This window comes from Bos taurus, chromosome 2 (assembly GCF_002263795.3).
Source record: "Bos taurus isolate L1 Dominette 01449 registration number 42190680 breed Hereford chromosome 2, ARS-UCD2.0, whole genome shotgun sequence".
NCBI classification, from domain to species: domain Eukaryota; kingdom Metazoa; phylum Chordata; class Mammalia; order Artiodactyla; family Bovidae; genus Bos; species Bos taurus.
This window is the reverse complement of record NC_037329.1, coordinates 62339054-62352725: the sequence shown is the minus strand read 5'-3', so window position 1 is coordinate 62352725 and position 13672 is coordinate 62339054. Positions and strand designations below refer to the sequence as shown.

At 39.7% G+C, this 13672-nt stretch overlaps 1 protein-coding gene across 7 annotated transcripts in view; it reads left to right on the top strand.

Annotated features, from left to right (window-relative positions):
- Positions 1–758: 758 nt before the first annotated feature.
- Positions 759–13672, top strand: part of CCNT2 (cyclin T2) — a 32063-nt gene continuing 19149 nt past the window's right edge. For 2 of the 7 annotated variants that reach the window (XM_010802095.4, XM_010802094.4), the window contains exons 1-3: positions 759–943; positions 1729–1810; positions 3747–3773. In XM_010802095.4, the coding sequence (XP_010800397.1) occupies positions 786–943; positions 1729–1810; positions 3747–3773 (267 nt within the window). In that variant the 5' untranslated portion in view covers positions 759–785. Of the gene's footprint in view, positions 944–1724; positions 1811–3746; positions 3774–12521; positions 13250–13672 lie in introns of those variants that run through there. The other 5 variants (XR_003038102.2, XM_010802096.4, XM_059874577.1 and 2 more) reach the window with 4 other exon arrangements.

Here is a 13672-nt window from a genome sequence, read left to right as displayed (position 1 = left end):
CTAGTTTGGAAATCCAGCTACTCTGATTGCTAATTGGATAACCTTTGGCAGGCAATTAAAATAAACCCTCGGCCTGCGTAGTCGTGGAATTCAAACAAGATAATGTAGAGGAAAAGCACTGAAGAACAGCACAAACGTGGAGCGTCATTTCTTCTGCACCTTTTCTCAGGTAGGTCCCTGCCAGAACCACCCGTTGGGGGAAGACTGTCCGCCTACCACTTTAGAGTAGGGAGCCTACGATATTGCGCAGACAGACGCTGTGAAAAATAGAGATGTGCCGCGCGACTGCGACACAGCAAGGTTTTGTTTTTTTTCTTAAGCGCTGCCAGACTCCAGATTCCAGCATCGCCGGGATTTGAGAGTTCACGCCCAGGACATATGGCGCAGCCGCGTGCCCGCCTCTCTTGTCATCCGACCCGAAACCAGTCTCTCCCTTCCTCTCCACCACGCCCTTAGCGCAGCCAATCCTAGACCCAGCATGCACCGCGCCGACCTTTCCCTTCCAGCCGACCCCCACCTCTGGGCGCCTCCAAATGACAAGCGGCGCGGAGCATTGTGGTCCCGTACGCGAGAGCGAGGATGGAGGCAGGAAAGAGAAAGCAAAAGGCTTGGGCGAGCCGATAGGGCGGTCCCCGCGCACGCGCACGCGCGGCGACTGGGGTGAAAAGGGGCAGTGCCTGGTCTACGGCGAGCGGAGTGGGGCGGGGTCGCGCGGCCTCGGCGGGGAGTCTGCGAGCCCGGAGGGGCGGGGGGTGGGTGAGGGAGCGGGCGGAGGAGGAAGTGTCATGGCGTCGGGCCGTGGAGCTTCTTCTCGCTGGTTCTTTACTCGGGAACAGCTGGAGAACACGCCGAGCCGTCGCTGCGGAGTGGAGGCGGATAAAGAGCTCTCGTACCGCCAGCAGGCGGCCAACCTCATCCAGGAAATGGGACAGCGTCTCAATGTGTATCCTTTCTTATTCTTGGCCTTCCGCCGCTCACGCCCTGTCCCTCTCACTACTCGCCCGGTCGCCGGGCCTGGTGCCCCGCGAACATGGCGCCGTCGCCTCGGCCTTTGCTGGGCCTCGGCCGCGCCGTAAGGGAAGGCAGGTTCGGGTTCGGAAGGTCGCGAGCGACCGGCGGAGGAGTGGAGGAGGAGGGGAGACCGGGAATGCGGGCCGGGAGGCTGCGTTGTGTAATCTGTTTGGGGCCGCGCGTGGTGGCGGCGGGGGATGGGAGTGCCGCCCAGACGAGAGGGGACTTTTAGGGATTATCGCAGAAAAAAGGCGGTTGCTTCCACTTCTCGTCCGAGAGGGGCTTGAGAGCTAGCTCTCCCAGCGAATTTGATGGCGGTTCTCTCGTACCTGGGGAGCGCACGGGAGGTCTTTATATTCTTGACAAGGTTTTGTATGGGTGTGTGCGCGCGTGTTTCAACTCTGATTTGAGGTTTAGTCAGCCGTAGCCATTGATCAATCCTTCCTGGGCTCGCTTAATTTCAATATTAGAGCGAAATGCTCGGCATTTGTTGTTACTGTTAGTATTACCATTTCGGTGTGGAGCCTTTTATAACCGCCAGCCCCCACCCCACCATCCTGTGGTTATTTATTTATTTACTTATTATTACAGTTTGGGGATTGGTTTTGAGTGAACGGGTGGCGTTGGAAAAGGACCGTAGATCGGATATTTTCCTTCAAAATTGTTTTGGAAAGAGATCTTGTTTTTCTCCAATATTTCCTAAATGTTACGTTCCAGCTCTCAGCTTACAATAAACACTGCGATTGTTTATATGCACAGGTTTTACATGCACCATTCTTTCACCAAATTCAGCAGATATGTAAGTACTATTTTATTGCACTATTTTATTGTTTGTTTTTACTGCAACCAAATTTTAAGGTACAATCGATACGTAGAAAGGAGTTGGTCGTGGATTTTACTACTGTATTTAGTGTTCCAAGTTAACAGTGAAGGTGAATGGCTTGAACATTTTGCTTCAAATGCGCGGTTTCTGGTTCGTTGGTTTGTTAGTTTTTTAATTTGGGATGACAAGCTGCCAGGCGCTGTGTCAGGCTCTGCCGGCTCTTTTGAGCTGAGAGATAAATCAGAAGCATTTCTTTTCTCAAAGAGTGTTTATTACATTTGTATGCATTTAAGTTTTGTATTCGACATTTAAACAATTTAAGGTAATTAAATTAAACAATTTTAATGTACAATGTGATGGGGAGACGCGGTCATCTGTATTCATATTGTTTCAAATAGTATGAATTGGGCTTAGTTTAATTGCAACTTTGTTTTGTAGTAATCCTTTGAAAGAACTGTTTTGCTATTTTAGCAAGAGTATTTCACTTGTTAACACAATTTAAGTTGTCAAACGTTATTTATCACAGGTTCGCATTAGTTGTCTACTTAAATTTTTGGTGATTTGAATTGTATCTTGCTTCAGACAAAACTATGTCGTGTATGTGTATAATTAGTTTGAAGTTCATCTTACCTTGCAATACTAAGGTACTGATTTGGAACATATGCTGTAAATCTTGTGTGTCACAAATTGAGTAGTGGCTTTTAGTTGCAATTTTACATTATGAAACAGGGCATTTGGGTGTGTGCTCTTTTCAGAGAAACATGCATACTGTGTTGTACCTGTTAACAAAACTACGTATCATTTAGAAATACTTTAAGGTAAATATTTTACCTTATTTCTCACCATGTTTTTTACTCATAGCTATTATTTTAGAATGTTACTCTGAAAGGTGTGTGGAAAAATTGACCATGGAAGACTTCATGCATGGATTGTTATTAGACCTTTTAAGAAAACAGTTTTTGAAAAGGTTCTTTTTTAGAGTTGGAAGAAAGGAGAAGCTTCATAGTTTAGATTGATTCCTATATTAATCTCTTCTGATCGTAAATCTGACTTGGTTTATCAGATTGGCATATAGGTTTATCTTAAAAACAATATACATTTCTTATATACATTTCGGTCTCTTGCAGTCTCCATAGCTTCTACTCTTCATCTTTTAAATCTGTGTGATTCTTGTTCTGTTTTATTTCCCTGGTTATTTCTTGTGCATGGAACTTAGATCAGTGATAGTGTTGGGAAGAGAGAGGAAACCTTTTTGGTAGTAATATTTAGATTGAGAGAAATAGCATTTTTATTTAAATTGTCTTCTAAGGCAGTAGTGAACTGATAAATACTAATATGAATATGACTTAAGTAGCCCTGGAAAATACTGGTAGGAGTCACAAATTAAAATAGTTCTGGAAATTCTTTGTGTGGCTGCAGATGCCCATTTGCTTGCTTTTCTACTTCAGTAATGATTTCACTACAAGACTACACTTCTCATTTTGAACCATCCCTCTTTCATAATTTGTCTCTATGGCCTGTTTGGTATGCTTTAAAGCAAATGCTTACAGCCAAAATTCACAGCTGTAACTTTAAATTGACTGGTGAAGCCCAGGTCGCTGGCATTCTAACCCTTGTTATTTTATTAAATGCCATCATTTAGTAAGAAAGCCAAAGTACTCATTTTTATTACCCTACTTTCTGTCTTAATGTGTGTATAAAGGCAAACCTCAATGTTGTACAGAGTTGTTATTAGCAGAATAATTGAAATCTGATGTTAGTTTCTGTTTTGAGAAGTAAATTGCACTCTTCATTTCTAACCATTGTCTTTTTTACCTTTGCTATTATATCAAAAGTGGTTTTAATATTTGTGTTGGTGCACTTGCAACAATTGCACAGCCTCACTCTTTTATCTTTTTTCCTATTCTTTTAGGGTGAAGGGGGTGGTCTCAAATTGAATGTGAGTCACTTTTAAATTCATATTCTGCCACATTATTGGGAATAGTTTTCTTATAAGGCTATAATGGAATGTCATAGTAAACTTTAAAAAGGTTTAAGTCATTACAAAGTAAATTAAACACCATTTGGTAAATTAAACCATAACAAGCTTAAATTTAAAGATGTTGGTGACAAAATATATCCAATCTTATAATAAATATGCTTTCATTATATTAAAAAATTTATGTGGCTTTATTTTTTCTCACATTGACAAATTTAAAAGTAAAAAAATCCCCTAAAGGTCAAGTTGCTCTTGTGTTAAAAATCAGTGTCAACAGAGCTGTCTTTCATCATTGTCGGTTTCTCTTTTTAGAAGGTTGGCTTGCTATCAGCAGGAAATGAGTTTTATATGTAACCTAATTACATAAATCTATCTTTTGCTCACTGGATGCAGTAAGATTTATGTAATTAAGATTAGTAATTGAAGAATGGCCTTGCTGGATCAAGCTCAAGATGAATCTAGTAAAGTGTATAAAAAAAGCTCTGGAAACAACAGTGCCTCCAAAGTATATCCTGTGGGAGAGCATTGTCCCCTGTGTCAGTCATAGAGCACATATTGACTCAGCTTCTCCTAGAAACTCTGTTCATTAGTTTGTTTGGTTAGTCAAGCTTACAATGCACTTGTTTTCTTGTATTAATTCCAAGTCTTATGAGTTCTCTTCAGATGAGGTTGTAAAGAACACATTCTTAGTATTTTTATTGGTCATTGTTTAGTTTCCTAGCATTTCTCCAGTTCATGAGGTCATTTTAATCTTCCCTTCACTTTCTTTAGATCTGTTGGCCTCTTTCTTGAACTGCAGCAATTGAAACATTTATGCCAAACTTAAATGTATTTTATTAGTTTAAGGTATCAAATACATGGTTAGCTATGTAGAAAACGGTAGAAAAGGGGATATGATAAATCTCCCTCCCATCTAAGTGTCTGAGCCCCGTGCCCTACACCATTGCTGTTCACTGTCTTCGTGTGCCCTTTCAGAAATACTTTTTGCTTGTGCAAACATTTGTGTGTATCTTTATCAGGAGAGGAAAGGGTTTTTGTTTGTTTTTTTCACAGGCATTGGATCCAGCACATAGCAGCAAATGTAAAAACATACAGAATTGGACTGATCCCAGTTGGGGACAGATGTGGCTATTGCTGGAGAAGTAATTTTTAAGGTGGCACTAGCAAAGGATGGTATAGATTTACCTAGTGGTTCTCAGCCAGAGGCGGTTTTGCCCACCACCCATTTAACAATGTTTGGAAACATTTTGGTTGTCACAACTAGGGGAAGGGGTACTACTGACACATAGGGAATAATAGAAGCCAGAGATGCTGCCCGCTAAAGCCAAGAGGTACCTGGTACAAAACGTCAGTAGTGCTAAGGTTGAGAAAACCATGGGTTAACCTAGAGAGTTAAGGAGACTAAAGCTGTGTTATCCTTACTAGATTAATTTTGAGTGTTTGGTGAATTTTCTATGTTCTAGTAAGAAATTGCCTATTCATCTGTAATTCCTCAAGGACCTTAGGAACAAAGATCAATTTGTGATCTTTTTCTAATTTAGGGCTTAAGGGAAACATTTTTGATATCCCTAAAATTTAAAGTTTAAATTTAGTTTGCCTTTCTGTGAAGTACTAATGTGTTCCTTAGCCTCTTATTTGAGCTTTTTGTGAATTTCTTATCATGTTAGCAAATATTTTAGTAGTTTGTCATCTAATTTTGTTTATGGAGGTTTTTGACATAATTTTTTTGACATTAATTTTGCTTTATTATCTGGAGATAAGTGTCTACTATATTCATTTACTGGTTTCATGGGAAGAGTTTCTTGGGCTTCTGTGTTTGTTTTTCCTCCTTAAGTTAATTTTGGTGTGTCGTTCTTAAATATTTATCTGAAGTTGGTTACCCTCTTATTGCAAATAAGGAAGAAAAGAATCATAAAGGTTAAACACTTTGTCTGAAATCACACAGCAACAGAGTGACAGAAGCAAAAATCTCACCCAGATCTAGACTCCATTGTTCATGCAGTTATCACTATTTCTGCCTCAAGTATTTATTGTTAGGAATCTTTTCATAGCCTTTAAATTTATCACCGAAAGCAGTACATATAAAGCTTTTGCATTGTGCCAGTAGTGATTCACCAGCTTCCTGCATGAGAATTACCAAAATGTTCCTTTAAAATATACTTTAGTGAACTATATCTTAAACCTGTGTAATCAGGATACTTGTGGTGAGACCTGGCATCCTCTCTCTTACTGTTAAAGTAACACTGATATCTGCTAAAGTTGAAGATTGTTCATTTTAATTTTGATTTCTCCTCTGTGTCTCATAATCCATTATACAGTCAGCCCTCTGCATCTGTGGGTTCAACCAACCGTGGATTGAAACTATTTGGGAAAAATTCAACATTTCCAAAAAGCAAAGCTTGTGTTTACCTCACACCAGCAGCTCTTAATATTTACATAGAAGTTCACTAACGGAGAAGGCAATGGCACCCCACTCCAGTACTCTTGCCATGGAGAATCCCATGGATGGAGGAGCCTGGTAGGCTGTAGTCCATGGGGTCGCTAGGAGTCGGACACAAATGAGCGAGTTCACTTTTACTTTCACTTTCTTGTGTTATATTAGGTATTATAAGTAATCTGGAAGTGATTAAAAATACAGAGAAGGATGTGGATAGGATATATGCAAGGTTTCCTGTCTCAAAGTACAGGTTTCCTCTCCATCCCTTTCTTTTACTTGAATTTTGTCTGTTGAAGGACCTAGGACATTAGACCTGTAGAGTCTCCACCTGTCTGAATTTTGCTTATTGTTTGCTCATAGTACAGTTTATCATTTTCCTTTGTTCTTCTTGTTATTCAGTTGCTCAGTCATTTCCAACTCTGTGCAACCCCATGGACTGCAGCATGCCAGGCTTCCCTGTCCTTCACTGTCTCCCAGAGCTTGCTCAAATTCATGTCCATGGAGTCGGTGATGCCATCCAACCAACTCATCCTCTGTCATCCCCTTCTCCTTCTGCCTTCAATCTTTCCCAGCATTAGGGTCTTCTCCAGTGAGTCAGCTCTTCACATCAGGTGACCGAAGTATTGGAGCTTCAGCTTCAGCACTAGTCTTTCCAATGAATATTCAAGGTTAAATTCCTCTAGGATTGACTGGTTTGATCTCCTTGCAGTCCAAGGGACTCTCAAGAGTCTTCAACACCACAGTTCGAAAGCATCAATTCTTTGGCGCTCAGCTTTCTTTATAGTCCAGCTCGCATATCTATACATGACTGCTGGAAAAGCCATAGCTTTAACTACACTGACCTTTGTTGGCAAAGTGTTGTCTCTGCTTTTTAATATGCTGTCTAGGTTTGTCAAGATCTTCCCTGTAGCTCAGATGGTAAAGAATCTGCCCGCAATGCAGGAGACCTGGGTTCAATCCCTGGGTCAGGAAGATGCTCTGGAGAGGGGAACGGCAATCCACTCCAGTATTCTTGCCTGGAGAATCCCAGAGATAGAGGAGCCTGACAGGCTACAGTACATGGGGTTGCAGAGAGTCAGACACGACTGAGCGACTAACACACAAGGTTTGTCATAGCTTTTCTTCCAAGGAGCAAGCATCTTTTAATTTCATGGCTGCAGTCACCATCTGCAGTGAGTTTGGAGCCCAAGAAAATAGTCTGTCACTGTTTGCATTATTTCACCATCTATTTGCCGTGAAGTGATGGGACCAGATGCCATGATCTTAGATTTTTGAATGTTTAGTTTTAAGCCAGCTTTTTCACTCTTGTCTTTCACCGTCTTCAAGAGGCTCTTTAGTTCCTCTTCTCCTTCTGCCATAAGGGTGGTGTCATGTGCATATCTGAGGTTATTGATATTTCCCCTGGCAATCTTGATTCCACCTTGTGCTTCATCCTGCCCGGCATTTCACTTGATGTACTTTGTTCTTGTATTCCCTGAAAATTGCCAGTTGGGTCCAGAAATTTTATCAGACTCATGTTAGATCCCTTTGGCAAGACTGCCAGTGCTGTTACATTCTTCAGTCAGGACACTGCTAATGTCTGGTTTCTTTTTGTGGTGTTGGCAGCTGTTGATATTCAGTGCCTTGATCCTTTAATTCATTGATGCTCTTAACTCATCATTTTTTCATTTTTAAGTTGTATTTTTTATAGTGAAATGCTGTGATTCATCTACTATTTGGACACTTACTGGTACAAGTTTATATGGGAAAGGTAGAATAAATACTTGATTCTTGCCCCGTGTTTACCACCTTTGTTGAGATAAAATCCCCACACTGTGCTTCACCTTTTGAAAGTGTACAATTCAGTGGTTTTTGTGTACGTTCATGAAGTTGTGTGCATCAATTTAAGAAATTGTTATTACCCCAAAAAGAAACTCCACATCCTTTAGCCATCTCTTCCCATACTTACCCCAGCCTATTGGACAGTCTCTATAAATGCAATTATTTCAGTCTGTGATCCCTTGTGACTGACCTCTTTCACTTAGTACATGATGTTTTCAGGGTTCATCTATGTTGTACCGTGTATCAGTACTTGATTTATTTTTCATGCTGAACTACCATTATACTACATTTTGTATGTACATTCATCAGCTAATGGACATTAGTGCTGTTTCTGCTTTTTGGCTGTTATATTACTGCTGTGAACGTTTATGTGTGTTTTGTGTTTCCACATAAATGTTTTGAAACCAGAACCATGTTTTGGTTGCCCTGGTATTTTCCCAGGAGTAGAATTGCCAGAGCATATATAATTCCATATCCGTATAATCTGGGATAGTTTCCTCACATATTTTATTATAGCAAGATATTCCAGGTTCATCTTGTACTCTTCCTTTTAATCTTCATTCATGCTTAGTTCTGCAGGTAACTTTATTTGTATTGTTCACTTGAAAGTGAAAGTATTGGTCGCTCAGTCCGACCCTCTGCAACCCCAGTAGCCCGTCCAGGCTCCTCTGTCCATGGAATTCTCCAGACACGAATACTGGAGCAGGTAGCCATTCCCTTCTCGAGGGGGTCTTCCCAGCCTAGAGATTGAACCCAGGTCTCCCGTATTGCAGGCAGATTCTTTACCGTCTGAGCCACCAGGGAAGTATTGTTCACTGAGAGTTGAAAGTATTCGTCACTCAGTTGGGTCCTACTCTGCGACCCCATGGACTGTAACCGGCCAGGCTCGTTTGTCCATGGGATTTTACAGGCGGGAATACTGGAGTGGGTTGCCATTTCCTCCTCCAGGGGATCTTCCTGACCCAGGGATCAAACCCAGGTCTCTTGCATTGCATGCGGGTTCTTTACTGTCTGAGCCTTTGGTACTTATGTTGAAATCTCTGAGTCATTTTGTTTGAAGTTCTCTTGAAGATCATGTCAACAGTATTGTCTGAATTCTTACATGATAATAGTTTGTGCCCTTTATACCCACGGTCAATTTGGGGGTGTAAAATCCTTGGCTCTTGCTTTCTTTTGAGTATCTTAAATTTATGTACACTTTTTTCTTTCCTGGTATAAAGCATTGCTGGCAGTTTGGGTGGTGATCTAATTTTTCTTTCTTTTTATTTTTTTTGCCTAAGTAGCCCAGGAGTTTATTTTTCCCTTTAAAATCAGTAATCTCAGTACAGTGTGTTTTTGTGTTGGTTGTTCTAGGTTGATATGATCAGGTGTGTGATGTTCTCTTCGAATATGTGATTTCATATCCTTATTACTTTATGTTATGAATCGGTTTCTTAATGTCTGTTTGGAGGTGAGTTAGCTTTTTGGTGTTTTTTAATTGTGGTAAAATACAGCATAAGTGTGACATTTAAGCCATTTTTAAAGTGTTGTAGTTCAGTGGCATTAAGTACATTCACATTGTTGTGTAGCCATCACCACCATCCATCCATCTCTAGAACTTTTTTATCTTCACAAACTGAAACCATTCATTAATCAAACTTCACATTTCTCCTTTCCCTCAGCAACCACCATTCTACTTTGTCTATGAATTTCACTCTTTTTGGTACCTCTTATAAGTGGACTCTTAAAATATTTGAACTTTTGTGTCTGGCTTATTTCACTTTACATAATGTTTTCAAGATTCATCTTCGTTGTAGCATGTGTCAGAATTCCCTTCCTTTGCTAAAGCTGAGTATGTACCACCAATTGTATCACAGTTTGTTAATCCATTTTAATCTGTTAATGGGCAGATGTATAGCTATTATAAACATGAGTGTACAGATTGCTCAGTTCCTTACTATCAGTACTTTGGGGTATGTACCCAGATACGGAATTACTGGATCACATTGTAATTCTGTTTTAATGTTTTGAGAAACTGCCATCCTGTTTTCCCCGGCACCAGCACCATCTCATATTCTAGCTAGTAATGCACACAGATGCTAGCTTCACATCCTCTAAGGTTTACTCTTTTATGGTTTTCTGATAATAACCATCATCATGGGTGTGAAGTGATTGAAGTTTTGATTTGCAATTTTCTGGTGACTACTGACATTGGACACCTTTTCATGTGTTTATTGGCCATTTATATGTATTCTTTGGGGAAACATCTATTCAAGTCCTTTGTCCATATTTTAGTTGGGTCTTGTTACTTTATATGAGTTCTTCATATACTTTGAATATTAATCCATTATCAGATACATGATTTGCAAGTATTTTCTCCTATTCTATAGGCCAACTTCTCTTTTTTTCCTAATGCACAAAAGTCTTTTTAACTTTGGTGATGTGCAGATTACCCATTTTTATTTTGTTGCTTGTGCTTTTGGTATCATATCCAAATAATCATTGCCAAATCCAGAATAATGAAGTATTCCCATCATCTTCTAAGTTTTATAGTTTTAGTTCTTACATTTAGGTCTTTGGTCCGTTGTGAGTTAATTTTTGTATATAGTATAAGGTAAAGGTCTCATTTTTTCATGCCAGTATTCCATTTTCTCAGTACCTTTTGTTGAATTTTTTTTAAGAAATTGTTTTGTTGCTGTTTTGGCCGCTCTGGATCTTCATTGCTTTTGTGGAAGCTTCTCTTGTTGCAGAGCACAGGCTCTAAATGTACAGGTTTCAGTCGTTGCAGCACGCTGCTGCTGCTGAGTAGCTTCAGTTCTGTGCGACCCAACGGACGGCAGCCTACCAGGCTCCTCTGTCCATGGGATTTTCCAGGCAAGAGTACTGGAGTGGGGTGCCACTGCCTTCTCTGAGTTGCAGCACGAGGACTCAGTAGTTGTAGTGCTTAGTTGCTGCAGGGCTTAGTTGCTGCAGGGCATGTGAAATCCTTCCAGACTAGGGATCGAACCCATGTCCCCTGCGTTGGCAAGGGGATTCTTACCCACTGTGCCACCAGGGAAGTCCCTGAAGCACTTCTTTCTAGCATGATTTTTGATGCTTAGGGACAACTCTTATAATTTTTTTCTTACAGTGTCTTTGTATGACCTAGATACTTTTTATCGAACTCTTTTGAGAGCTTTAATAAGTAGATGTGCTTCAGGGGAGCTTTTCTAACTTCACTGTTCCTTTGTGTGATATTCAGAAATGCAGCAGGTTTCTTTCTCTGTTCTGGAATCCTTTTTCTATGAGTCTTTGCTGAAGCTGCACCATTACCATTTTTCCTTAACTATAGTCATAGTCCCAAATTCTAAGCTGCAGTACCTAGAACTTGTTGGATATTTTTTAATGAAGCATCTTCAAGGCACAGAAAATAGTTAATTCTAGTCTTAGGGGACAGGGAGTGTTGGGGCAGTTAAGGGATATGGGAGAAATAGCCTCACCAGCCTCTGGGAACTAAAGATGAAACCTAAAAATATATTAGAACAAGCTTGTTGATAATGTATTAGCAAATAGAAAACAGACTTTGAGTTCTTTGCTTCTGTTAGGGCTTTTTTGGGATTAGGAGATTGAAGAGTAACAAAATGACTATGGCTCTTTCTTAAATACAAATGATGTATGCACAAAGTTTATGCCGTAAATTACTTAAAGAGTAAAGACAAAAATGATTTATTTGAAACTGATGGTGATATAACCATTTTTGGTGTCTTAACAATCACCTAAGCTTTTTGTTAATGCAAACTGACCTTGCCTCCAACTATACGGTTGAAGCCAGCAATGAGAGTGAAGAATGTCAGCAGTGAGGGCATCATGAACAGGCAGGGGAGACAGTGGCCAGGAATGGGCTGGAGGAGGATAGAGAAGGGAGGGAGTCAGACTGAGAGGGAGAAATCAAAACATACAAAGGAATAGAAAAAGGGAAGTGTGGAAAAACAATTGGAGCGAGAAGAGAAAAGAAGAGTTACAAGTGTAATCATTAAAGTAAAACCAGGTGTCATTAGTTGAGTATTTGAATCTGTTTATTATAATAGTTAAATAGTTAGGACTGCAGTGAACCCTTTAAAGAACTGAGTTTGTACAAGGAAGAAGATGAGCAAGAAAGGAGGGAATTTTAAAGAGCCTGTTAAATCACTTTTTAAATTTAAAATCAACAGTAAAAATACACATCTGTTTTATTTTGCAACATAGTACACTTAATCTTAGCCAGAAGGCCTAGAAGCAATATAGTAGTAATAATATTTGAGTCTTAATACACAGCTGTGGTTTTATTTTGCAACATAGTCCACGCAAACTTAGCCAAAAGGCTGAGAAGCAATGTAGTAATAATATTTGAGTCATATTAACTGTGAGGCACTATTCTAAGTGCTTTACGTATATTGATTCCTTTCATCCTCAGCACAACTTTATAAGCAGATACTATTTCTCCCATTTTACAGATGCAGAAACTGAACCACAAAGAAAATAAGTAATTTGCCTAGGCTAGTCAGATAACAGAGCCAGGATTCCACTGAGACAGTCTGACTACTCTGCTACAGCTGGCGTCATCACCTCCACCTCCCCCTCTCCATCATTTGTATGGTATATTTCTGTAGAAATTTGTCTTGTTTTGAGTATGTAATATCCCCTTGAAATAGTTGTACATCTGCTAGAGTGACAAACTCTGGACACTATTTAAAGATCAATTTTTATTACCTTTAGTTAGAGTACCTTGAGAAAATTTATTAAACTAGGTACCAGAGCACAAAAGATGGATAGTACATGGTCCCTATCCCCAGTAAACTGAATCTCAGTTTGTAATTGGTCATGTGAACCAACCAAGTGTCTACTCCAATACTGGTATAAATTCTTTGACTTTGAACCAAGTTTGGTAATGAATGTTTGTTGCCTTCAGAAGTGTGTTCACCTTTAAAAGCCACAGACCAACTAAAAATGTTGTTATTACTTAAACTTTTGGAGTTATTTTCATTTTAGTAAGCCATACAACAAAATCAGCTTTTCATACGAAAAGCAGTAGTACCTAGTTTAATTACCTTCCTTAGTCATCCTTAAAATTAAAGCCTCACATGGATATTCACTTAAGTATTTATCTAAAAAGGTGTTTTGTTTTGTTTTGTTTTTACAGCCCTGATGGAGTAAGATGTTTGCAGGCAGTAGAGGAGGAAATGTGAGTGGAGTTAGTGGATTTCACCAGGAACTTTGGAAGAGTGTTGGGTATTAGTGTTGCTCTGAAGGAGATTGAGACTTGAACGCTATTTAGAGGGAGAACAGAAAGACTTCTGTTAGGCATGTGGGTAAATAAACAAGAAACCTACCCTGAAGATCAATGTTAAGCTTCTCGAATGCTTTTTTTTTTTTTTTTTTTTTAGTTTTTGTAGAATTTTAGAATCATTCACTAGTATGCGTATTGTGACTCCATTGAGAACTATCTTCTAAGGTGAAGAGCTGTGTGACTTGAAAGTTCTTCTTGATATCAAGGTTTACAAAAAGTCTGAAGAGGATGGAGCTGTTACTAGAAGTCCTAAGAGATTTTTACCAAGAAAAACTCATTGGAGATTTTCAGAAGTGCCTTTTAGGAAAGTTAAGAGAA